The following is a 27,070-nucleotide window of genomic DNA, read 5'->3' as shown; positions in this document are numbered from 1 at the left end:
TTTTTTACGCCTGATTTAACCAAAATATTGGGCGAAAGAATTTGAAGCTCCAAATAAGAAGGTTCACATCCCATAGATAGTTTAGCGTTTTTTTAACTTTTATCACGCAATAACCCGTGATTAGTTTGTTGTTGGTTGTAAAAAAATATGATTATTTTAAAATATGCGAAAAACGATTGTTTTAAAATATACGAAAAACATTTTTAAAGCTTTCTTTACTAAAGGCCTTTCAAACGTTTTTTGCTGAAAACAGGTTTTTAAAACAAATGCTTTTACAAAAAGACAATGGCGTTCCCAACTTCAGTTGAAATCATATGTTTACAGGTTCTTTATTTGGATTGAACGAGCAAAATTTATAATTTAATGACGACAAGCATATATTGTCATTAAATGATCTTTGGAGAAGTCATCGATAGACTCTTTTTGTTCATACTTTTAAGGGTTATTTTAGAATCTTCGAACTTGACCAGCTCAGTTTTCAAACAAACATCGTTTATATTAAATAAGCAGTGCTTAAGTGTCTCATTTGCAAAACATTACCCTAACAAATTTGTTAGGGTAATGAAAAATTTTTTTTTTTCAACGTTGACCGAACGTTGATGTAACGTTGATAATAATAAGAAATACGACGAATTTAAAGCTTATGAAATCAAACGTCAATAAAACGTGAGCATGACGTTATCTAGCCACGTTGATTATTTCGACGTTAATATAACGTTGGTATTTGGTGGATTGACGTCGTGACCAATAAACAACGAAAATCCAACGTTTAAATAACGTTGTGTGCTTGCTGGGAAGGCTTTTCTGTGTAAGAATTTTAGTAGCATGAACAAAAAGTTCTAAAAGTTTAGTGAAGTATGATTTGCATTACTGCGTAAGAAGTATTTGACATAAAACTCAAAAGTCAAGTGCTATCTTTAATCAATCATGAAGTTCATTTCATTACTAAATTTGCTGTTAAAGCAATTGGAATTTAAATGAGACTGTTTTAATAGTACTTGACCAACGACATCCTATATATACCATATATCAGCAACATGAACAAGTGTTGGGGCAACTTTTTTAAAATAAGACATGAATCGCTTTGACAACTTTAGAAAACACAATAAAAACCAGAAAATTTAATAAACACTGGTGATATTTAAATATTTTTACTAAAAATTAAGAAAAAAAATTAATAACCAATGATTAATGTAATGTTATTAATAACCAATTACAATTGGTTATTAATAACATTACATTAATCATGCATCACCTTCATGGCTTCACACGTGGGTGCTGGGGGTGCAGACCACATTCGGGTACACCAATAAAAGTGGTGACACCAAAATACAAAAAAAAAAAAAATTTGACAACAGCAAAAAAAGAATTCCAATGTCGTTATTCACAAGTATGTCGCCTCGAAGATCAGAAAAGTAAATAATATTAGAACTTGCAGTTACGAACAATTAAGAAAGATTATGTTAGAATTAAATTAAGTTAAGTTAGAAAAAACATAAATTTTTGTATTGCACTTAAACTTCTCGACGTTAATCGTTTTTTAGTTTAACCATTCGTAATTTCATTTTAGGGGTTTTATTGCTTAAACTTATTATCATTATACTGTATAGCTTTAGACTAAAATTTAAAAATGTTTATTAGATATCAAAAATATAAATAAACAGCATTCAACTTTTTTTAAAAGCCCGTTGCTATGCGAGTTGCTATGCAATATATTGCCAAATTTATTTGCCCAATAATTATATTACTTAAACAATAGGCACACTGCAAAATTTCTTTGCAAAAAGTTTTTTAATTATGTAAATATCTAAACAACAAAGTCATGCATTGAAAACGTTTTATGATTATTTAGTTTCATGCGGCATTTATAGTCGATACTTGTTTGACATTTGCTAGTACTTTTAAAAATAAATATGAATTATTTTATTAAGTAAATATTAAATGGTATACTTTTATACACGGTTTCGTATTTTTCAAGTAGATATTTTTAAAATAGATTCCTATTCTCTAATTTTTAAGCGCCCGCGGATCGCTGGCGTCCCTTGGTTATAGCTCATTTAGCCTAAGATAAGAAAGAACTTGGTTCTTAAGATTAAAATTAAAAAAAAAAAAACATTTAAAAGTTTGAATTTTTTCAGATACCGACTTCACGGTTCTATAGAAGTTAAGGCTATGCAACCAATTTATTTGAAAAGGCACCTAATACTTCATATCACCTACTTCTCTAAACTTTAAAAACTTATGATTTTCTCATGAATATTACCAAAAAAAATCTTGTTAATCAGTTTATCACTCTCGATTATCTTCATTAATAATCTGCTGGTTAGCTTTGTTTATCTTTATTTTCAGAAAAAGATCAAATCTCGACGTTAGCAAACAGGAGCTAAGCATTAGACAAAAAGAAAGGCTGGGCATCAGTGTAAAAGATTATAAGACATTAAAAAACCAATTAATTTTATAGTTTGAACATTTACTACTTGAGATGCAATATGAAAGTTTGAGAATCCAAGTGAAAATTTAGTACTTTGCATTTGCTAAAACTGTTTTTGTTTGACTTCTTTTGTGTGTATATATATGTTTATATATATATATATATTTATATATATATATTTATATATATATATTTATATATATATATATATATATATATATATATTTATATATATATATATATATATATATATATATATTATATATATATATATATATATATATATATATATATATATATATATATATATATATATATATATATATATATATATATATATGTATATATATATATATATATACACATATATATGTATAAATGTATGTATGTATGTATGTATGTATGTATGTATGTGTGTATGTATGTATGTATGTATCTTCGTATATAGACAGTTGCTTCAAGTTGTATTATTTTGAAATACAAAATCTCATGTTGGTATAGTGCAATATAACATTCATATAGTGTAGAGTTCTCAATGTTACAGAGCATATTTTCATGATGTTTGCATCTAGGCATGAAACTTTAAGTAGCATACATATTTGTAATTTCTTCGTTTTTTAATCATTTCGTCTTGATAACAAATTATATTACTATTAGATGTCATTATTGATTATACAATACTACATTAGTAACTTACATATAAAACAATTAAAGTTATAAATAAAGCAGACAAATTAATTTTAAGATAATTCCTCAAAAATTTTAAAAATGATGACAAGACACTCACGTAATGTAATAATTTAGCTCCTTAATCCACAAAAAAAGGATTTATCTAATTCGGTTTCTAAAAAAACTTAAGCCTCAAACCGAAAACTCTTTTTGCGTTCGTTTTGCGCATTAGGAATTTGAAAATTTAAAAGATTTTAAAAGCGTTTTTTTTTTCGATTTCAATAATGTAATTGGCCACATTGCATATTCTAAGTAAGTATTTCTGAAACTGTGCTTCTAGACCGTTGAAAGGAAAAGATTTCCTAAAGTAAAGTTTCAAAAAATACTTTTGTGGGCTTTCCTCTTCTTGATTGCGATTTTAGTTTTCCTATAATGTTTAAAAAGAAATAACAAAAGTGTATCTTACATGTCTCTTCCTTCTATTTTATGTTGTATAAACAATATTTATAATTCATTTTGTTTTGTAGAATACTTGTTGGTAAACAGAATACCTTGAACTTCTAGGATGTCTATTTCTTTTATTGAAAGTGGAGAAAGAAAAGGGCAAATTGACAGAATTAACTTTTCTAATAGCAAAGTGCTGAGCTTGATTTGGGAAAACATTCCGAACTTTGCTGTTATTACTGGCAAAAATGGAGTTGGAAAAACGCAGTTACTTTATGAAATAAGGGATTATGCGAACGATCCGGAAAGAAAAAGAATTATTGTATATAGAAGTGATTCTTACACTCAAAGTATTAGTGGCAGTATTACTAGTGGTGATGTATTCCCGTATGATTATGACAGTTTTATACAATCATGCAAGAATTATGCAATAACTAAAGACGTTCATGTTTTAGATTATTTGAAAGATTCTAGTATTGGTCAGGATTTGATTGAGAAAATTGGTAGGGGAGAACTTTGTGATCCAAATGACAATACATTTGACATCAACGTTGCTAAAATAATAGTTTCTTACCCGCTAGATTGTGATATGCGAGACATCATTTCAAATCCTGTAAGCATTATAAATAAAGTGTTTCAGTTATATGATGAAAAAGTAAATAAACTTCAATGGTACATGTATAATATCAGGAGACTAGGAGTTCTTTGTGATTTCTATTTTAAAATGGAAAACATGACTAATGTAGCTGTTGATTCTTACAAAACATTTCTTAAGGAAGTAGCCAATTCGAAATTCATGGATAAGCTTTTTGAAAAATATGTGGAGATGGAGCTAAAGTTTGAACATCCATGTGAAGAGATTAACAAAGTATTGCAAAAATACAACTTTACTTACCGACTTAAATGGGAAACCAACAAGGACGGACGCAAAGAAATACAGTTCGTTAGAGTTACGAATGAAAAACAAATTCCGTTTTCAGGGCTCTCTTCTGGAGAAAAAGTGATTTTAGATTTACTGGCTTGGCTATCTTATTTTAAGGCTGGAGAAAGTAAACAACTTAACATTACCAGGACCAGTTTAATGATTTTAGATGAGCCAGATAGTCACTTAGATCCCACTTATTGTGAAACCTTCTTTAAAATCGTTTATGAAGAGTTTGTTAAGACTTTTAACATTCAAGTTTTAATGGCAACACATAGAATGGATACTGTCAATCTTGCACCTGATGAGTGTGTCTTTATTATGGAGAATGATCATGAAATTAGATGTGACAAAAAAGAAGCACTCAATCGAATGAACTCATCTCTTAGACTAACAACGTCACGTGAAGCTAACTCTGCATTGTCAGACGGAAAGTATGTAATACAACGTAATGTCAATTATGTGCTTGTTGAGAACAAAGACGATGCAAAGTTTTATAGCATTGTTTATCATAAACTCAACGAAACCAACAAACTTACAAAATATTCGGCCAAAATTTTTTTTACTCCAGTTGGAATAAATTTCATTCCTCCGGATAGGTTGAGTAAATTATATGTGAGTTTTAGCAAGTTGCCTTTGGATCATAACTTGCCTGAAGTAAAAGATTTTGAAGCTCTAATTAACAATCTTAAGAGTGAAAATGATGTTGGAGGAGGTTGCAGTAATGTTAAAAAAAAGGTTGTTATTGAAGTTTATAAGTTTGATAATATTGATAAAAAACTAGGCACAGTAAAAATGCCGATAGAAAAAGAAAATATTGAGGAACCACCAGTGATGTATTGGGGCCTCATTGATAAAGATAAAGGAAATAAGCCAAAAAAAAGTCTGCATGTCATAGACGTGTATAGCTTTGAGAACTACTTATGTATGCCTTTAAACTTGTTTTATCTCTTTTGTGAAGGAAGTGATTCTCAAAGTGAAATATTTCGGACAGAAAAAGAACGGCTGGAGCAACTCTTGAAAAATGACGAAGTGAGTACACAGGTAATCGAGAATACACAAGTCGAGAGTATGAGTCAAGAATGCACAAGCCAAGAACTCAAGAGTTTAAATGACATGGTCATTGATTGCGCTTCCAAAGCTATTGAAGCTTTAATTGAAAAGCTTAAAGAAAAAAAACAAACTGCTGCTGATGAAGTAAAGACTTCATTAGAAAAGATTGAACAAAGTCTTCAATGTACTCATACAAAAGAGGTTAAATTGGTTAATGGCATTGAGATTAAATGTCCGAGAATTATATTTGAAGGACTTGATTATCCAATTTTTGAAAACAAGAAAAAAAAGGCAAAAGGACATAACTTAATAGAGGCAATTAATTACATTATATATGGAACAAAAACGTTTGGAAAAAATAATGAGTATAACTTTTTTAAAGCATTATGCTTGCTGCCAGCAAACCTATTGCCAGAAAGCATTTTAGTTTCAATGGACAACCTTGCAACTTCAAAACTTTTTAAAGAAAGTTCTGGGAAGAAAAGAAAGCAAAATGAGGAACTTCAGCCAACTCGTAAAAACAGCTCGACTAATTTATAAATGTCTACGGGTCTTGGCGCTTACATGAAACTTTGGTTACTTGGAATAAATATTTTAAAGTTTTTTTGACCGGAGGTATTATAAAGAAAATATAGATAACAAAAATGTTCTTATTTTTTTCACATTCAAGTAGGCCAGGGAAGTAGTATAGCCAGACGAGGTATATCCTGATGAAACAGTTAACCGTACCAAACTCAAATTGACTCCAAAACTTTGTGGGAAAATGTCTAAATGAGAATGCAAGAAATGTATTGTCATTTACTCATTCTCATTCACTTTGTTTCATGTCTATAATTAATATACTAAATGATATTGAAGGTCGATTACCACTCAACTACATTCTGAGGTTGGTGGTCAACTACATTCTGAGGTTGGTGGAAACTCATGTATAGTTAGTTTCTTGCACCATCAACTTCAGTTTTGATATGAAGCACATATGCTACTTCATTTGTGGTGTAAACTTCTTTTTGCTTCTATTAAGCAGAAAAAAAGATTAACAATATATAATATCTAAAAAATAGAAAAAGCGCAGATGCTTTGTTCAATCTAAATCATGCATTAAATTGGATTAAAAAACATGGATTAAATTTTGGTAAATTTTAGGATTTTATTAAATTAAATTAAATTATTTATTAAATTCATGATTTGTTAAATCTTCCTGTTTATAGTAGGAGATAAGCTACAGAAAGCTAAATATCAGGATATCTATATTAGTGGGATGCTAAATATAAAACTATATTTAGCGTTCCACTGATCAAACAATAACTCAAAAAAGTATCTCACAGTCGTTAAAAGGAGTTAGTAAAGTTAATTTTTAGATTAAAAGCATATTGTAGTGGTTCAATATAAGCGTTTTTGAGTGGTTCAATATAAGCATTTTAAAAAGAAAAAACTCTTTTAGCTAATAATCAAATAAAATATGAAAGAAAAAAACGCTTTTTATTAGTGAATAAACACAAATTTATATGACAAATATTACGAGGGGCTCAAGAGTGAGCAAAACTGTAAAGCATGGATAAGACACCATGCCTTTTTTTTTAATATTTTGGTCGTTTTTATTCATAAAAGTTAGATGTTATAACCATGTCCCTTTAAAACTATAGACTTGTTCGACATTCATTTCATCATCTCTTAAGTTGCTACTAATCACCACAATTTGAAACCACGTATATACGAAGAGGTTTCTTCCTTTCACTAAGTAAACATGAGTTGAGAAGTAGAAACTTCAGAGAAGATTTTCATTAAAACAAATTGTGGAATATTTCATTGAGAGCAAAGATAAAATTTACTAATGCAAAAAATGTGGCGCAAAAGCATTAAATCAAGCAATAGTTTGAAAATAGAAGCCAAGTTTGGTTCAATTCAATTTTTGATATAGATCAATTTGTTGAATTTCAAGCAAACAAAGCGACCAACAAAGAATGCGATGAATGAGTTCTCATTGCAAACGATGATTGTTAGTAAATCCGTCATTTGATCCAAAAATAGACTCCACCGAAAAGGTACAGCATAGCGGTTTGTGAAATAAATTGAAAAAGAAAATTTTTAAATACTTGGGTAATAACAAAAAATTGAGAAATTGATTTTAAAAGTAGTTGAGGTATGGACAGATTGTCAGAACACTCAAAATACCATCAGAGGCTTAATAATTCTCTGTAATCGACAACATTCTGACTTTTAGTTTCAGCAACAAGATTTCATGTACATTCCAATCCAGATAATATTTTATGAAATGTCTCAGAGTTTTAAGTTCTTAAGACCATTTATGTTAAATGAGTTTTTAAAAATAAAGGAGAAAATTGAAAAAAAGATAATCGATTTTTATCCTGTAAGATTGACCATCCAGGAGATAAATATGTTTTGATGGATTATGGTTTTTTCCTTTCGATTACCGATGGGAAATTTTTATGATTTCTTTGAGATGGAAAAATCTTGGTTTTCATCACGAAAACAACTTTGATGCTTCTTTTTTTTATTTGTCGTGCCACTTTGTAATATGATGAGTGACCTCAAAGTATTCAGGAAGAATCTATTGCGAATGGACCATTTAAATAAAAAGTTTTAAAAGATGAAGCATCTAAAATGATGTTGTTTTTTTTTGTAAATAAAAACCAAAGTTCACTTTCTTTCATTAAAATGCTTTCAAAAATTTCAAAAGTTCAAATTTAGGCGAAAAAAGATTGACGTGAACTTGAACTTTTCTCTTGAACTTATGTTTTTTTTTAAAAAAAATCTACAAAAGTACAATTTGTAAGATAATTGGACGAATGGCAAAAGTAATTGCCACAAATAACGTTTGGCTTTTGAAAGGAATGTTCAAACATAAAGATGAAGTTTCACAACACCGAGCAGCTCGAAAATTTATATGCACCCAACTGTATATATCCAAAATGTTGAAAGAACGAAAGACGTTAAAAGAACGTTAAAAGAACGAAAAAGCAAAAAGTTCTAAAACAAAGTGATAAATAAAAAGCAACAGCCCAAATAAAATGTGGCCGTTCGTATAGACGTTCATGTGAAAAGTTGTTTATCATGGAAGACAAATCATATTTCCTTCTATCCATAGGCGCTGGAACATAGGGTGCAGGATGGGCAACTGCCTACCCAACACTTTTGCACCGGGGGCAGAGGATATCTCCTGCCCCTCCCCCTCCCCCTCCCCCTCCAAAATGTCACTATCCGCGATTCAAAACAGCGATAATTTTATGCACTCCGAAGAAAAAAAAATTTTGCATTCAAAAGAATGCAAAAGTTCTTTTTTTTTAAAGAACTTTTGCATTCGATAAGAAAGTATTTTAGCTTATCGATATTTGTATTTAAGTTCCTGATGTTGATGTGTATTACCGTGAACTTTCTTACGTTAGTTCGGAGTTCAGCTTTAAAAGTTTTAATTAAAAAATATGTAGAGTCAAATACTTTTCTGTTATAAAAGAAAATATCGCCCTCATATAAATCAGTCGCAAAAAAAATATTTTCAGTTTTGAAAACGTCAAAACGCAACTTTTGAAAGTCTATTGTTTCAAAGTTTATGACAAAAAAGAGAACTAAATTAAGAATTTTTCAATAGAATTCGATTAGTAAAAAAATTTCATTGTACAGAGTATAGAGTACACACTCCATGAAAATGAAATAAAATTTAAAAAAGCAAAATTTGTTTTAATGTTTAATCGCACAATTCTTTAACAAACCAATCAATGTCAGAAGCAAAGAAGCCCCGTTTTAAGACTATAGACGTCTTCTTTTCAAGAGCGAGGTTATTAAGCATTTAATATGTTAAATTTAAAACATGGAACAGACGATTATACTAAATAGTTGCCTAGGTTAGCTAGCATAAGATTTACACCAGCTAGCAGCAGCTTTAAAAGACCTTGAACCAAGTACCCGCAGGTTATTAGACATGGTGGAACAGGTAGTTGTGTTGTGTTTATCTGTTCCAATATCCGTAGCTGGTTCTGAAAGGTCCTTCAGTGCATTGAGACGGCTTAATAGTTGGCTGCGGTCAACAATGTCACAGAGTCGCCTCACTCACCTCGTTTTAATGCACATTAACAAAGATTACCTAGACAAGGTTGACATTACAGCACTCATGGAGGAGTTTGTGGCTTAAACCCGTGAACGTTCATCCGTATTTGGGCATTTTTTACAGTAACTGTAATTGTTTTGGGTAGATTTTGTTTTGTACTAAATATTTAAATATAATGATTTAAAAAGGATTGCAAATCTACATTTAGCAGGGTTAATTATGCCTAAAAAAATTTCAGTGGGATAACGCCCCCCAAATACCCCATTTAGGGAGGGGTACCCCTCCCCAAGCCCCACCCATAATTGCCCCCCCCCCCCCCAGTCTTTAAACACTTCCAGCGCCTATGATTCTATCACATAGCGCAATTAACAGGAATGCAAAAAGTTGGTTACAAACAAAGAAAATTAACATTTTACAACCGCCACCAAACAGCCCGCACTTAAATCCTATTAAAAACATACGGAATAGTTTGGTTTTTGTATATGGAAATTAATGTAATAATGCCAATAAGTTAAAAGAAAAAGTAAAGAAATGCTGAGATCGAATAACCTTAGATGAATTTAAAAAATCTTATTCAATGCCAAATAGAATTACTTAAGTAATAAAAAAATGGTGAACCAACACACTATTAATTAAGAAAAAAGCTAAAATGGTCTTAATATTTTGTCGTTTAAAAAAAATTTGAAATAAAATCATTTATCTCTTTAAATATTAAAATTTTTTAGCATTTTAATTTATTTTATGTGATTTTACTCAAAGTACACTTCAACTATGATATTTTTTTATGAGTTATTGTTGTTAATAACTGAAACTTATGTAGTTTTAAAATTTTGTTGGACAGTGTAACAATTTCTAATCAAGAAAATACCCTCAGAGTGTAAAATGTTGATCATGTGCTAAATTTGAACAAGAACTGCTTGTTTATACTTGCATGTCTGACAAAGGGATAAGCACACTCAGAGAGAGTGGTTATAAAGTGAATCTGGAAGTTGATTGTTGGGTTAGGGACTTGAATGAGTGGGCCAAGAAGAAATTTATTCCTCTCGTTAAAAAACATCATTCCGATGCCGTATATATGTTTTGAATTGATCTCGCAGCATCACATTATGCCAAAATAAATGTTGACTGATATAGATGACAAAAATGTCCACCCTACAAACTTGCTAGAAATACGTCCCGTTGAAGATTTTTAAGCTATACTAATAGAAAAAATATACATGCATAATTGGCAAGCCAAAGATCTCAATCAAATACGTCGCAGAATAAAGTATTGGCTAGAAAACTGGATAAGAGTAAGGCATACTGCATTTTTACAGTCATTTTCCTGATTCACTTTAAAACCAATAAAAAAATAACACAGTCAACATACCAAAACAGTCTCTCCCTTTTTTAAATCAATGTCCTTCATTTTCAACTGATATTCTATCTGATTCCACTAAGGACTTTAGTTGACAAGGATGCTTCTGCCATACAGGTATTGATCTGATATTTAATAATATAGGATCTGAAGAGATAAGCAACATTTTTGTGAAATCTATATTTATTTGTTTCTCGGCCATTTTTCTAGTGTTAGTTTCTCTGTAATATCTCACATCTTTTTGATGACTTTCTTGTGCATCTTCTCCCTACACACCGATCGGTAACAAAAAGTTTTTTATTATATCCTCACTGTGTATAAGATCTTTGTGGGCTATTAGTGCCGTAGGATACCACCTGATAACTCGATATAATTAAAAGTAGCTTCTTTATCTTATTTGCCTAATTTTTATGGGGAATTTAATGTTTTTAAAATGATGCTGAATCTCTCTATTGTGGTTTTATCTATCTCCGTAATTGTATCTCATATTAGGGTTTGCAAAGAAACTTGGTCTTGTTTCAATAATTGGTATTACTTAAACCAATTTGGTACTTGAAATATCAACCAATAAGCCAAGTTGGTTTTTAAATTAAGTCTATATGTGCAGTTTTCTGTCTTTTGAGGTTGCTTGTTTTGTAATGCTAATTTACTTGACATGTGTAAAAGGCACTCGTAAAAATGAATATAGGCATGGAATGACAATAACCCAAGGTTTAAACTCTATTTATTACAAGACCTTGATTGTAATTCTTCAATGTTATTGAACTAAGAGAAGAGGCTTTACAACTGCAAAAGTTTTGAATAGCTTTGTTTAAATAGAGAGCAGCCTTTTTTTTGACTACCGTAGTTTTTACGAGACAATTCTGAAATCTAAATACTTGAACATTGATTTTTACACTTGATGATAGTAAACATTCTATATGTCTATTGTTGAAGACAAACTCATCTAAGATTATGACATTAGCTTCTTTAACAAATCGCGAAATTTGTTACGATTATTTGTCGCTCTTTCTATTTTTGGTTAACAGTTTCATAGGCAAATTATTCAATAAATTGTTAAATAAATCAGTATTCTGGATCGAAGCACAAATACCTAAAATAAACGTTATTCTATAAAACGCAATTACCGCCAGAAAACTTTATAATTTCGGATAACTGACGATTAATTCTATACAGTGATATCATGTTCAAAATTTACCTTTTTGAACCTGTAAAATGTACGATATAGCTCAAATGAGAGTTAAAATTGATGCATCATTATATTTACTTTCTAAGGAATATCGTTAAAATCATGCTTCTTTTTTAAAAGGGACATGAAGCACATAAATCATTTAATCAGCATCAATACATAATAATAATTGAAAAAAACTTAAGGGTCCTAAAATTAAAAATTGATCGCTGTGCGTCGCACAGTGGAAAATTGTAGAGCAACAGCATATCATAAATGTTTTTTACTAATGTCGCTACTATCATTATATTTCAATTTTATTTAATAGTTTAATAGTCAATCATTACTATAATGCAGGAATTTCACATAATTTTATGTAAAAATAAAAGATTTGAAGCCCTACTGTTTATTACTTTTGCGGATGTTCATTTCAAACCTGTTCGCTTCATCACTTTAAAAGTGAATTTTCTATAAAACTTTCTAGGAATAAGTATAAAGTATTATACATTTTTGAAAAGCTCATGTTATGGAGATTTTAAGAAAATTATACATTTTTACTTATATGGTTCAGTTTAGGAGTAATTATTTGAACAATAAAATAAATGAAAAAAAATAATATTCTTCAAGTTCACTGAGACTTTTGGTAGTTAGCCACGCTTCCCCACGCTTTACATTTAATGTAGTATTGTAGCCTAGGTGTTTATTAAAAACATTTTGTTCATTTATAACAATAGCTTGGTATATGTTTTTTAATTTATTATCAATTTTTTATTGATACCATGGCATTCTTTTATTTTTGCACTCATTTTGTGGTGAATGTACACTGCCAATATATAAAGAGTTGAAACATTTATATCAGTATAAGAAACTCACAGTGGAAATTAAACCGACTCGTTTGACTATTGAATATTACTTAAGTTACTTTTGTGACTTGTTAAAATGACAATTTTTAAGTGTTTGAAATGTAAATTATTGCTTTCCTATATTGATGGAGGAAAGACAGTTGAGGCACTGTCAACAATTTTAAAAGAAAATTATCAACTTTCTGCGGACAACTTGTGTTTCATCATTAGTGGTATTTAAAGGCACATTATTCCGTCTTTTAATAAACGATGGAGCATATCTTTAATACATATCTTCAGGCGTTGCATTCAATAGGAGAAGAAGCAGAAGCAAAACTTGTGGAATCATTAAGGATTGCTGATAAAGACAAAAAAAAATTAACATCGAGTTTTATGGAAAACGCAAGCCAGAAAAATATGCTAACTGATGAAGAAGCACTCAGCGTGTTTATTGATTTAGATTTAACAAAAGCACAATATTTGTATATGAGGAAGGTGACAAATGAACGAAACTGTTCCATATTCCCACCATATTGTAAAATTCAAGAAATTAAACAGACCTGCTATCCACCATCTTCTGCAATAGAAATTACGAACACACATCCGAAAATTCTGGAACTGCAGGATTTATTGGATCACACTGTAGCTAGAATTTTGACCATAGATTCTCTGTACAGTATTGAATTCAAGCATTTACTTTCATATAGTAAATGGGGCTGTGATGGTTCCTCTGGCCAAAGCCAATACAAGCAGAAACTTCCAGAGGAATCTGAACTTATTTCTTATGCAAATTTGTTTACTAGTTCTTTGGTGCCTATCAAACTAATTGATAAAGTAACTGGCGCAGTTGTTTGGCAAAATCCGGCACCTTCATATGTTCATTTTTGTCGACCTATATGCATTGAATTTTGCAAAGAGACTTCCAAGAAAACTAAAGCCATTGTAGATGAAGTAAAGAGCCAAATAAACTCTTTGCGTGAAATGTGCAAGAACTTGATGAAGATACTCTGCAGCTTTTGAAAGTCAACGAACTGATTTCAGGAACTGAAAGTCCCTATGTAGTTATGATATAGTACCTTTAAGGTGGTACCAGGGTAAAAAACGGCTATTTTTGATAAAATTTTGAAAAATACCAAAATTAATGTTTTGAATTCTTAAATCTACCTATTTCAATATGCATTTTGCAAAAAGTCAAAAATCTTCTAAATTTTAATCAAATTTGGCCTTTTTTTAAAGAGCAGTTTGGTTCTTGCTTCATAACAACGACCTTAGAAACGCTTTTTATCTCGCTAAATCTCAATTTTTCAGAAAAAATAACTTTTCATAGAAAATAGATAATGGGCTGAAATTTTGCAGATTTAAAGATGAACATATTACGAATGTTGTCTATGAAGCAAATTTTTGTTATTTTTTATTTAAAACTCATTTTTATCATGCTTTTGTCCCAAACTTCCTTTGATTTTATATCTTAAAGTTCGAATGTCAACCTGGTAAAATTAAAAATGTTTTAAAAAATTCTGTTTCATAGACAACATTCTAAATACATTAAAGAATTCATGTTCAAATTTTCAAGCAGTTTTGACTCTTTTTGAGTTAGTTATATTAGATGAAAGAATAAGAAGGTTTAGGGGTAAAATAACACTAATTATGCGCATAATTAATGACGTTATCACTAAAATTTTTTTATTTGGCTACTGTTTTATATATATATTTTTTGTTCATTAATAGAAAAGAGCTAAAGTCTATTAATAGTTTTCAATTTCTTGTTAAAAAGTTACCTTTACCCTGGTACCACCTTAATAAACCTATACATTATTTCATAAAAACAACTATTTAAAAATTGTTATTAAGAAACTGTCTTAAATATTTCTACAATTAGTAGGTAAGCACTTTATGTATTTTTCGTAGTTTTTAATAATTTTAAGGTATTTTCATATATTTGTAAAGCATTGTGTTAAAGTGTAAATTAACTAACTGCCAATTTTGAAGTTTTTGATTTTTATTTATTTATTTTTAATATTGTATTACAAAAAATTCTTATAAAGAGTATTTTACAAGAAGCGTCATATACTACTTTACATTTGTGCAAAATTTCAAATCTCTATTTTTAGTAACAAAAAAGTTATCGATTTTTGGTCCGAAACACACCTTTATTTTCCACTGTGCGTCGTGGTAGTTAAACGGCGGCAACGAAATGTTGCGTACTGTTTTCAAAAACAAATCGTTACGTTTAAAGAGACAGTCAAGCGCATAATATACACCAGTTTTGTATCTGGTCAATGCAGATTTTTTGATTAAAAGTGATAAAAATGATGTTAACTTTACTTTTATTTTGTTTGAGCCAGTTCGTATTTGTTGGTACTGTAATTAATTTGTTCATTTCTCAGGAACAAGCCAATAAAATACTCGGTAAGCTTTTATAGTTGTTTTACGTTACTGGCAAAATATATACATAGAAAGCTAGAGATTTTAAAATAAATTTTGTTGAATACATTAAATAAAGTAAAAACATAAGTGATTTATATGTTTTGCTGCTGTTATTTATTTTTGTCTTTTCATTTGCTGATTGACTTCATTTTTTGAGCAAAAGTCAAAAGAATTTTGATAATTAAATTCTTATTTAATTTGAATAAAGTTCTTATGTAAAGAATACATTTGTTTTTTCCTAAATTCAAAAAATTCATTCTGTATTTATACCTAATATTTTTAATCATAGTTGTCAAAATATATATTTAATATATTAAAAATCTCTCATAGGATTGGATGGTGAATTGTATTATGTAAGAGATGGGCAGGTCAATTGGATGGCTGTTAAATATAGTCTAATGATACCAGAAAATGTTAACCATATACAATTTGTTTGGCAAGATAAGGAGGTAAATATATATGTTGCTTTTTTAGTGTAGTTACATATTGGTTTTTTTATATACTTTTTTTTAACTTAAATATTTTATATAGTTTGTGCTGTTATTAGAAATAGTACAGCATAGATACAGTATAGCAATAAAATTTAGTTAAAAATGAAAGTTTTAACTTTTTATTTCCTAAATTAGTTAAACTCTCCTACCTTGCCAACCTTGTTCAGTATGCATCTATATACTAATGATCATCATATAATTAATCAGCCTGAAATCACTTTAAATAAAATGGGAAAATTACCAAAGCTTGATGAAGAAGGTATCTAATTTTTTGTATTTAAAATATTACTGTATTGTAATGGTTATTATTTATTATACTATATAATTTTTATTTTTTAAAACTTAAAATTTGATGTAATGCATAAAATAACATTTGTACACACACACACACACACACACACACACACACACACACACACACACACACACACACACACACACACACACACACACACACACACAGTTGAGTTGAATTCATCTAGGTTACTATCCAGAACTTCTGTGATTTTAGACAACCATTATTCTCCACTTCATGCTGTAATTTTTGTGGCAAAAAACTTTGGACTTTCTTTACTTTAATGGCTGGCTAGGCCTTGGTTTACCAAGTACAGAGCCAGCTGTATCAAAGCAATTGATGATATAAATAATTGTTGATTGTGGTTTAAAAACTATATGATAAATTTTGCTTCTTTTTATTAAAAAATAATAAGTTAAAGTGAGTTTCATGAAAATGGAGTTCAATTGTGAATCATACTATATATAATTTCCTGTTGTCAATCTGATTTTAAAACATTAGTTTTGTCATGGATTGATATACCTAATGTTTTAAAATCCAATTCACAAAATAAAAACTAAAATATTAGTTTTTATATTACATTTACAATCAACTGAATGTATTTTTTAAGAAAATATATTTGATACTTAAATATTAAGAATTTCATAAATAAATCAAAAAGAATTTGTTTAAAAGATTGGCTGAGACTTTTTCCAAAAACTGTTGTCATAAATCAATGAACTTAAAATGAAAATAGACAATTTGATTTATTTCTCTAAAATGATCACCACAAATCAAAAGTTTGAATAATAATAAAAGCCTTTAAGACTAGGGTCTGTATACAGGATAAGAAGCAGAAACTTTAGACTGGAAACTCGTAGGCAGAATTCTCGTAGAACTTTAAAAAAGAAATAGCTTTGTAACAGATTATGGCGATTTAACATAGTTAAAGCATATTGTTATTCCTTCTTTTTCTCTCTCTATATCATATATATATATATATATATAGAATTCAAACTAAAAATAGTTTGCAAAAAGAAGGTGACAGGATCCTCAAATGTGGCTCTTCATTTAAATTTTTCTATGGATGATTCTGATGGATTACTTGAACTAAAGTTTAACTTCAACAAAATGTGTATGGATTGTAAGTAATATTTTTAAAGTATTTTTTAAATTTAGGGTTTGTTTTGCAAAGTTAGAATTTAGTTACAAATATTTTAGTTGATTTTAAAGTATTTATTTTAAACATAGCAGCAATATGAACACTTAGGTTTATCCAATTTTTAGGGAAAAATAGAACTCTTTCCCAAATTAATTATTCTGTTAACTTTAATTAAAAAACAGGAAAAAAATTTGAAAATCTGAATAAAATACTAGATTTTTTATAGGGGCATGCACTATCCAAATGCTAGGGTTACAATAAGGCACAACTCACTATAAGAAAAGCATGAGCTATTAGAAAACATTAATATTAAATAGAACACTGTATTTGATTTGTAAATAGTTATATATTCATAAACTTTTCAAAAAATTATTTATCAAAGTTTGAGTAACCTGCCTCTGTCCTTATAAGAATTCATAAGATTCAACATTAAGTAGTCATTCTACAGAAGCTGATGGCTTCTTTGAGGTAAAAAAATTTTAAATAAAGTGTAAGTTACAAGTTGCTTCTGCCTAAATCCATTAAATGGACAAATCCTAAAAGCAGTGGAAAGACCTTTGAATACTTTTAATTAAAATTAATATTTTATCATCTTTTGCTTTATTAATTTAATTTTAATCATACTCTGAGTACCACAAGTTTTATAAACTTTTAAGAACTTTAGAGATGGGTGTAGCAAATTCACTTTAAATAATCTATGTTTGTCAAAAAAGAAATAACATGTTCTAAAGAGTTCTTTTTTTAAAATTTTCAATAAGGTTTTTTAAATTTATTGCAAGAAAACACTCTTTGTATGATAATTTAATTCCTCATCATTATCTGTTAATTGGACTTAATACCAAATCCAGTCAACAGATAATAATGACTTGTTTTGTTAATAGGCAAAAACTAAGAAAGATTTTCTAAATTTTTTCTAAAGTAGTTTTAGTAGATGTTAGTTTTTAAAAATTAGGATGATATTATCTATGCTTTTGGAAATACACAAACTTTTAATAATATGCAAAAGATAATCTTTGTTATATGTGTATTGATAGATTATTTGTATTACAGCTTCATATGTTGATGAAAAAAATAGAGAAGCTCTCAAACTTGTTAATATATCAGAAGAAGGTAAAATTTTATGCTTTTTAAAGGCTGAAACAAAAATCAAAATCTTTTAATGAATTGTTGTATAAGCTTCAAAATTCTTTGTTTTTTTTTTTTCACACTAGAAAAACCAGGAACTCCTGATAATGACAATGAAACAAGCTACTTCTATATTGGTGTAGGAATTGCTTGTACTTCAGTTTTTATAATAGCAGCAGGTGTTGCTTTTTTGCATGTTCATTCTATGCCAAAAGTTGAAGAAGACTCAAAACATGTACTTGTAGGAAGGTAATAAAATTTTAAATTGGCCATTGAATTAATTTTTATTGTTTAACTTTATTTATTTTAGTTTTCTTTTTTTTATATATCAGTGAATCAAGTATTGATACAGCAACAAAGCCAATGATGCAGGTGTTTCGTGCAACTTTAGGTAGCAAAGCTATTTCTTTTTTATTTTCTGGATACATGGTCCTTATACTAAAAATATTGTGTTAATAAATATATTGAAGAATCAAAAATTTGTATGTTTACTTAATATGAATTTGTATCTCCAAAATGTTCAAAAACTTAAGCTCTGAAAAAACTATTGGAGTAAAGATACTAGGTACAGTTATGGGAAGGGCCTCCTGTATAAATAATGCTGTTAAAAAAATTTCTTGCTTTCTTTTGTTCATGTTCTTTTAAAAAAATATTGAGAAAATATTTTGTAAAGAAATAATTTTAAACTAGTGGAACATAAGCAACAAGAATTATTGCTTCGATTGAAAGATCTTACAATTCGAAGAAATCTACTCTCAATTTCAAATGCTGTTCAAGAAGGTATGTCATGTTATATCATGTTGTAATGATAGTTGCAATGTGATTTAAGAAGGTATGTTTATGTATAAGAATATTAAATAAGAATTTTATTTATCTTAATTAAGTTTTGAAATTAATGTTTTTTCTTTTCTTTTCTTTTCTTTTCTTTTCTTTTCTTTATATAAATTTAATAATTTTAAAATGTTATAAATTTGATTGATAGTAGAATAGTAACAAATCTAGTTTCCTGCTACACTTTGGCCAATTTCTCATACAGGATCATTTGGAAGAGCATACATTGGAAATCTAATAAATGCAGAATGTGGTGAAGATCTCAAAGTACTTGTAAAAACAGTAACAGGTTGGACTCCTATAATGACATGCATCTTTACATTCATATTTGATATTTATCTTTTAAATGTATGCATTAAACATGCATACACACAGTCTTCAATCTGTGTGTGCAAGCTTTTAAAAAATGTAAGATTTGCAGACTATAAATGTTAAAAGTTGGTATTACATAGTTTATTGGTAAGCATCATTTTAAGATAATTTCATTAAAAAAAGTTATAGATAATTTATATTCATCCTTGACAAAAAAATTTTCACCAAAAATCCTTAAAGATTGAATAGAACTTATAGTTAATTAGTTGGCATATTTTGCATAATTTTATGTTCCTTAAAATTTATCAATTAAAATGAATCAATTAATCACTTAAGCAGAAACTGTAACTTTTAGTTTAATGTATTTTTGGAGTTTTAAAATTTAAACTTGCTCAGGATGAGGTTTTTTTTCAGAGCTTTGTAAACTAAGCCTGATTAAGACGAAGTAATTGTATTGTAAAGTTTTTCATTTTTACTTAAAAGCAAAATAATGTATAAGTTATTAGATAAACAGGGGGGAGTTAAATAGGTTAATTTCAGTGAATGAAAAAATGATTAAATAAGTAGAGGAATTAAATGAGAACAACTATTTCAACAATAATAACTTAAGTCTGTAACTCAAGTATTAAAGATAACTGGAAAAAAAAGAGGTAGTTTTTCATGAAACTAGCAAAATATGAGTAAAAAGTAACTTTTTTTTTTTTAATTTTTCAAGTTTAGGATTTCTTGAAAGTAACCTATTGGTTCTGAGCTTTTTTTCATCTTTTGATTTCAGATTTTTTGGTTTATTGTGTATCTTTTGCTTATTATTAATAAGCTTCTTGGCACGGCTGTTTCTCATCAGCCTCCTTTTAAAACTGTCTTTTTTTTGACATCACAGCCAGTTACTTTGCAAGAGGTTTCTTAGAATGCCTGTATCAAGTGAAAAATTGAATTCCACTTCTTAATTTATGTTCCCAATTAGTTCCTAACTCTTCATATAAATGTAGAGTTTTTTAGGATAAAATATTCTCTGCTGCTATTGTTAGTAAATAATGTCAGAGTTTATTTTTCAGTTATATAGACTTAAATAACTCTACTTTTGTAAAATGTAAAGAATTTTTGTACTTTAAAATTTTGATATTTACAAATAACTTGAGTTTTTATAATTGTTGTATGATTTATTTACTTTCCATTGTTTTTTGCCATTACTTACAGATCTAAAAATTATTGCATCAAAAAATTTGATACACCTCCCCTCATAACAAATCATCAAAAAATCATTAAAAAAACGTAAACTCCTCTCAGTGCCTTGGATAATTCCCAAATATAACAAAAAATCAAATTATATTTTTAGAACATGCTTCACCAGAGCAAATTGTTATATTCATACATGAAAGTAGTCTCTTGAAGCGTACTAACCATCCTAATGTTCTAACTCTAATGCATGTCTGTGTGGATGACAACAATATTCCTCTGATGGTTTATCCATACACTAACAGGGGTAATTTAAAAAACTATTTGAGGCTCTCAAGAACTGCAGAACCTTTGGCAAAGGTAGGTTGGTGTTAAATAGAAAAATTCTTTTTTTCACTAAGAATGTATTTTCATCAATAACATTTAGTTTATTTGAAATGCAAAGACTTTGCATAAAATTTGCCATACCCATACACATTATTTTCTTCATAATATGCTGAATTCTGAAAAGGCTTGAAGTGATATTATTTTTTTGCTGTTATTAGAAATTCTTTGGAAAAGATATTTTTTGTCAATTGTTTTTTTGGTTTTAGACATTGACAACACGCGATATTGTTTTAATGTCTTTGCAAATTGCACGTGGTCTTCAATATTTACAAAAACGACGTGTCATCCATAAAGATGTTGCTACAAGAAACTGCGTGTATTTATAATACTTTGTATTGGATATTTTTGTTGATGGTTATATCATGACATTGTATCATGTTTTCCACTAAGAAATACTCTTTAAGGTTTAAATTTTTACCTTAGAGTTGATGAGGATCTTCATGTGAAAATATGCGACACTGCATTATCAAGAGATTTCTTTCCAGGAGACTACCATTGTCTTGGTGATAATGAAAATCGACCAGTTAGATGGTTAGCATCTGAATGTTTGGAAACAAACACGTACTTGTATGCATCAGATGTGGTAAGTGCATTTTATAAACGCTCTTAGCAAAAATGCACTTATAAATCTTTTTTTTTAAATTGGTTCTCAAACTTTATAAACCTTTTACTTTGTTGTTATTTAAATCATCTTTTGAATTTTTAGTGGAGCTATGGTGTGTTACTTTGGGAGCTGAGTTGTTTAGCTCAAACACCATATTCTAATGTTGATCCTTTTGAAATGTTAACTTATTTGAAATCTGGTCTCCGTTTGCCTCAGCCACTTCATTGCCCAGATGACTTTTTTGCTGTGATGGCATGTTGTTGGGCATTATCTCCAGAAGACAGGCCAAGTTTTACTCAAATTATTGGTTGTCTTGAAGCTTTTTTTGATACACTGAATGCTTTTATATAACAATTATCTATGTAATAATGATATATTTATATAATCATTATATATTTACATAGCAATTGTTAGTTGCAGAGTGTAATACCCACATACTGGTATTTTTATGTGAAGGATTAGTTTTCATGGTTGAATAATTTATAGAAATTAAACCTAGTTAGAATGTTTAAATGCTTTTATGTATATAGTAGTATTTTGTATATAAATATCTGTAAATATTTTGTATTTATTTTGATATATAGTATTTTTTTGTTATTGTGTTTATTTTTATCTCACTCAGATCTTATCTCCTAATGGAAATAATTGAATAAATTTTTAACACAGGGTTGTGTTGTTGACTTTTTATTCATATTATTCATAAAGCTGTATTATTTTAAAACACTTAACATTTTTTGTTAAAGTTGTGTTAGCTGATATAATTTATGTTGTGATTCACATAGAAATAAAATAATATATGAGATGTTATTTTTGAATTTATTTTTTTAAATTTTATTTCTTAAAAGTAAGGTAAAGACTAACATTAAATGATATAATTGATTGAGGCAATAATGATGTATATGACCTTCACAAATCTATGTACTTTTAAAGAAACCTTATTGAAATTTTAATGTTTTCATTCTAATTCAATGTAGTTAAAATAATATTGACAGACTTTGCTTCATGAATTGTAGTCTTTATTTTATTTATATTATTTATTTTATATTGTTTTATTAGTTATGTTTGCTTTTCACACGGCTTAATATCTTGAGCAAGTGATGTATAAAACTAAAGAATATGCTTTGTTAATTGCAACCTAAAAATAAAATGTAATTTATAAGTTGTTTTTATTTATTTCTTCCTGATCATTTCAAGAAATTTTAGTTTTTGTGGTGTTTTTTTTTTTTTTTTAAATATAATAAAATAATGGTATAATTTTTAAGATATAATATAATATATATTAATATAATATATATTATTTTGATATAGTAAGTATATATTATTTTAATATATATTTAATATATATTATATATTTTTTAAGCATAATGAAATAATGATATAGTTTTTGATATATATTATAAAATATCCCTCTGTTGTTAATCATTCTAGACTTTTTATACTTATTGAATAATTGAAATATAATTTCTAAGGATTGTAAAAAAGATAATTTTTTAAATGGTAGATGTTTTTCATATTGTGATGCAATATTTAAAACATATATAAAGTATTGTGCTTTAACTTTGCAGTTTCTTTTGCTAAAAAGTAGATATTGCTTTGCCAAAATGGCTATATTACATTGGTGCATTAAATCAAGCTTGTATTGGGTGAACTTCTTTATGCAACTTCGTAAGTTTATTTTTTAAAGTCAACTTTTTTAATCTTTTTTTATTCTTTTTATGTTAAAAAATTTCAAAGAAAATTTCACTTGAGCACATTGTTTTTTTTTTGTTTTTGTTTTTTCAAGTGTAACAAGAATCAAACAGTGAGTTGGTAATTTTAACACTGAAATAATTTTAAAATGATTTTAAACTTTTCCATTCAATTTTCAATGAAATAATATACTTAAGACTTTTTCCACTCTTTATTAAAGTTTTACTTTACCAGAAAACAAAAATCTCGATGCTATTTTTAATGTGAATTTGTTTCATTGCTATTGCATTTGGCACATGGCACTTTTTTAATTTATAATAATTACATAATGACTTAAATTTTAAGTAGATTATCTTCATAAAATTTAAATTACCCTTTTAGTGAACAAAAATCTGTTAAATTTATATCAGTTTATTGAACTAAAGTTTATAAAGTTTGTATTACTTTTATCTAATAAGTTACTTGTTATCTTTTATGTTGTCCGCTACCTGTGTTGTCTGTTATCTGTTGTATTGTCTGTTATCTGTTAAATATTTCATATCAATTTTTTTACTTTTTTTTTTTTTTCTTATTAAAATGCACTAAATGTTAAATAGTTTCTATTTTATTTGGCTTCTGTTGTTTGAAATTTCAAAATTTGTTAGTTTTTTCACCTTGATAGATGCTTTGTTCTGCAAAGTTCTTTTTTTTCACCTTGATAGATGCTTTGTTCTGCAAAGTTCTTTTTTTGTGATCTTTCTAAGAAAAAAAATATTTTTAAACCTTTCCTTATATCCTCTGCATTTTATGATTTTTCTCTTGTGTTATCTCTTTTGTTGCGCTAAGTTTCTCTTTCATGCAATAAACTATAGCATATGTTCTTTCTAATTCTCTTTCGAATTTTTTTTTATATCACTTTTTATTATGTATTGTTTAAAACCTTGCTTGTAGGTTTTTGAGTAGTTTTCAGTTTATAGGAAGTTGCAAATATTACTTAAGATTAGAGAAAAATGATTTTTTTTTTTTTTTTTTTCTTAAATGGATTTTGCTGGTATAAGTAATCAATATTAATGTTTAGATATCATTTGGATTGCCACAGTAGTTGGAGGTCCTGAGGAAGGTTTTTGTACAAAAGATGATTGTGAAAGTGGTTTGTCAAATTGTATACCTATTTACTTTTAAAGAATGATTTTAAGAAATCCTATAATATTGTGCTAAGTATTTCCTCTTCAATGTACCCCATATTTTTGACGTTTTGTTTTAGTAAAGCCGCCCTTACTTGAAACGATCAACGTAAATATATTTTCTGACTTCAAAAACCTTCCACCTTTGAATGATCAAGTCTATTTAATCAAAGATACTGAGTTGCCACAGATTCTTTGGTGGTACTCTGACTCCATATATCCTCACTCAGGCGAAAGTCAAGTTAAATGCAAGCTTGGTAATTTTTTATTCTTTATGATTTATTTTGCACTTAGGTATTATTTACACACCACTTAATGTTTTGACATAAGCAAGATACTATAATTTAGGAACTTGCTCAGTTACGCGGGATCGTAAGCAACTAAGTAACAGATTAACAAGAGGAATTATATTCTATGGTACATCGTTTGATGCAAGAGATCTACCATTGCCACGTTTACCACACCATGAATGGGCATTGTTCCATGAAGAATCTCCGAAAAACAAATGGATGTATTCTACTAATTTGGGTATCAGGTATGCTTACAGTTGAAATTTTTTTATATGCTGTGCACAAGGCTTACTTTTTATACTAAAATTATTTTAGATAAGTAAAGCATGGCGGGTAATTTCACAGCATTTTTATTTTAATGAATGATTTTTTAATATCGGGTTTAGTTTAACGATATAAAAGTAAATCCTCGTTGATATATAAAATTTATGTTATTAAAAAAGGAGGAGGAGGAGGATGACAATGATTCGGATTTTTGTATAGCTTGTTCAATCATACAGCAACATTCAGGCGTGAATCAGATTATCCTTTATCAACTCAAAGTTTAAAAGATACAGATGAATGGATTGACAAAAAATATTTTGTTGAAACAAAAGAAAAAAACCGGTAATTTTATTTGCTGCGACAGTTACGCGCTTTATTTGCGTGTGTCGCGAAATGTTAACTAAATGAAGGTGTTATATTTTTCTTGTTCAGGCTGCAGAAGGAGTTGGGTTTAGCTCCTGCCGTTTATTTCCAACGCGATTGCAATCCTCCTTCTGATCGAGATACATATGTTGAAGAGCTTATGAAATACATAAAGATTGATTCTTACGGTCCTTGTTTGAACAACAAAAAGCCACCGGACGAGATCAACGGTTTCCATCATTTATCCAGCGAACCATACTACCACTTCTTAGCTCGTTATAAGTTTCAGTTAGCTTTTGAGAACTGCCTGTGTCAAGATTACATGACAGAAAAACTGTTTCGACCTCTCAGTATCGGATCGGTTCCAGTGTATTTGGGATCTTCTTTAGCTGAAGAGTTTATGCCTAGTGAAAAAGCTGTGATCATGGTTCAAGATTTTCGTTCTCCCAAAGAGCTAGCAGAATATCTTACAGAGCTGAATGCGAATGACACAAAGTATGAGGAGTACTTAAAGCATCGTTTTACTGGAAAGTTCTCCAATCCGAAGCTTGAAAAGTCTTTAAAAATTCAAAAATGGTCGCTGCCAAACAAATTTCAAAAACCAAACTTCGGTCATTACATGTTTTCCGGATTTTCTTGTCATGTTTGTGACAGGTTGCATGAACGAAACGACCGGCTACGCAAACATTTAGAAAATTCGGTAAATAGTATTCTGCCTCCAAAAATTGCAAGTTATAACCATATGGGTTGTCCTGAGCCTAAAGCTATATTGCCACAATCTGTGAAAAATACATACGGGAAGTTAGCCTTAGACCTAGGACTGAAGGAAGCAGAAGCTTTAGTGCGCATGCTGCATGAAAATGAAACAGACTCGACAAAATATACTCAAAAATATTTGAAAATTAGAACTCAAAACTATTTCTAGAAAATTCATATTTAAATTTAAGCAGCTTTATTTAGGAGAGTTTTGAAAGTATTTATGAAGTATATATATTTCTCGTAGTTTTGTTCAAAGATATTTCATTTGTTAGATTTAATCCGATTTCATTTCTAACACCATTTTGATTCAGAGGAGGTTTTTGCCTAATTTGCTTTAAATGTCACGTGGCACTTCAGCATGCTAAAGCGGTCTAAATAAACTAAGGCATTTGTGAAATACCGTAGATTTCCCTAATTCCGAACAGCTTTGGTTTGCTTATTGTTACATCTTTTATTTTTGTGGGATTTTTAAAAGGAAAACTGATTAATAAATTGGAAGACTAGGGTAGTGAGAATATGAAAAAATATTTTCAAAATATATATTGTAACCATTAAATTTTTTAATTGCAAGCGAAACACTTTTTAAAACCCTGAAAAACCAACAATATATAACCGACTTAAAAAAAAAAGGCAATTTAAATTGCGTACTGTTCGATGTAGAATTTGATGGTGGTTATTAGGGTGTTCAGAAAAAAATTTTTTTTGAAAATACGAGCTCGCTGGTAATTTTCCCAATTGACTTGATAAGATATGACCATTATTCAAATTTCAGGTCAATACCTGCTGATTCAACATTGCCACCAG

General features: G+C 28.7%; 3 protein-coding genes across 4 annotated transcripts in view; all 3 read left to right on the top strand.

The window, feature by feature from the left end:
- LOC145191148 (UDP-glucose:glycoprotein glucosyltransferase 1-like) overlaps positions 1-27,070 on the top strand; it is a 421,900-nt gene that overhangs the window by 181,949 nt on the left and 212,881 nt on the right. The gene's annotated exons all lie outside the window — the stretch shown is intronic.
- On the top strand, positions 15,135-22,337 carry LOC145191285 (inactive tyrosine-protein kinase RYK-like). Its single transcript, XM_090067096.1, has 13 exons — positions 15,135-15,358; positions 15,707-15,825; positions 16,003-16,126; positions 17,151-17,285; positions 18,354-18,413; positions 18,515-18,677; positions 18,761-18,819; positions 19,119-19,208; positions 19,465-19,548; positions 20,908-21,107; positions 21,341-21,450; positions 21,558-21,717; positions 21,841-22,337. The coding sequence occupies exons 1-13, from the start codon at positions 15,259-15,261 to the stop codon at positions 22,087-22,089; spliced, it is 1,653 nt and encodes a 550-aa protein (XP_089923222.1). The 5' UTR covers positions 15,135-15,258; the 3' UTR covers positions 22,090-22,337.
- LOC145191657 (GDP-fucose protein O-fucosyltransferase 4-like) lies at positions 23,254-26,541 on the top strand. 2 transcript variants are annotated; one of them, XM_090067097.1, is made up of 6 exons: positions 23,254-23,403; positions 24,485-24,568; positions 24,671-24,847; positions 24,939-25,125; positions 25,364-25,486; positions 25,577-26,541. In XM_090067097.1, exons 1-6 carry the CDS (start codon positions 23,340-23,342, stop codon positions 26,430-26,432), a joined length of 1,491 nt encoding a protein of 496 aa, XP_089923223.1. In that variant the 5' UTR covers positions 23,254-23,339; the 3' UTR covers positions 26,433-26,541. The 2 variants fall into 2 exon arrangements, with proteins under 2 accessions (XP_089923223.1, XP_079924932.2); XM_080068806.2 differs by having other exon boundaries at positions 23,261-23,403; positions 24,485-24,556.

This window comes from Hydra viridissima, unplaced genomic scaffold (genome assembly GCF_058129835.1).
Source record: "Hydra viridissima isolate aposymbiotic clone 2 unplaced genomic scaffold, HvirCarnegie_v1 scaffold_11, whole genome shotgun sequence".
NCBI classification, from domain to species: Eukaryota; Metazoa; Cnidaria; class Hydrozoa; order Anthoathecata; family Hydridae; genus Hydra; species Hydra viridissima.
The sequence above is the reverse complement of the archived record's forward strand: the minus strand, read 5'-3'. Positions and strand labels throughout refer to the sequence as shown.

Bases quoted from the DNA above. Each gene is read 5' to 3' on its own strand.
- LOC145191657 (XM_090067097.1), top strand. From the start codon at position 23,340: ATGGCTATATTACATTGGTGCATTAAATCAAGCTTGTATTGGGTGAAC. The intron at 24,569-24,670 runs GTATACCTATTT...GTTTTGTTTTAG, and splicing joins TGAAAGTGGTTTGTCAAATT to TAAAGCCGCCCTTACTTGAA. The intron at 25,126-25,363 runs GTATGCTTACAG...ATTTTTGTATAG, and splicing joins TCTACTAATTTGGGTATCAG to CTTGTTCAATCATACAGCAA.
- LOC145191285 (XM_090067096.1), top strand. From the start codon at position 15,259: ATGATGTTAACTTTACTTTTATTTTGTTTGAGCCAGTTCGTATTTGTT. The intron at 16,127-17,150 runs GTATCTAATTTT...ATATATATATAG, and splicing joins ACCAAAGCTTGATGAAGAAG to AATTCAAACTAAAAATAGTT. The intron at 21,451-21,557 runs GTATTTATAATA...TTTTTACCTTAG, and splicing joins GTTGCTACAAGAAACTGCGT to AGTTGATGAGGATCTTCATG.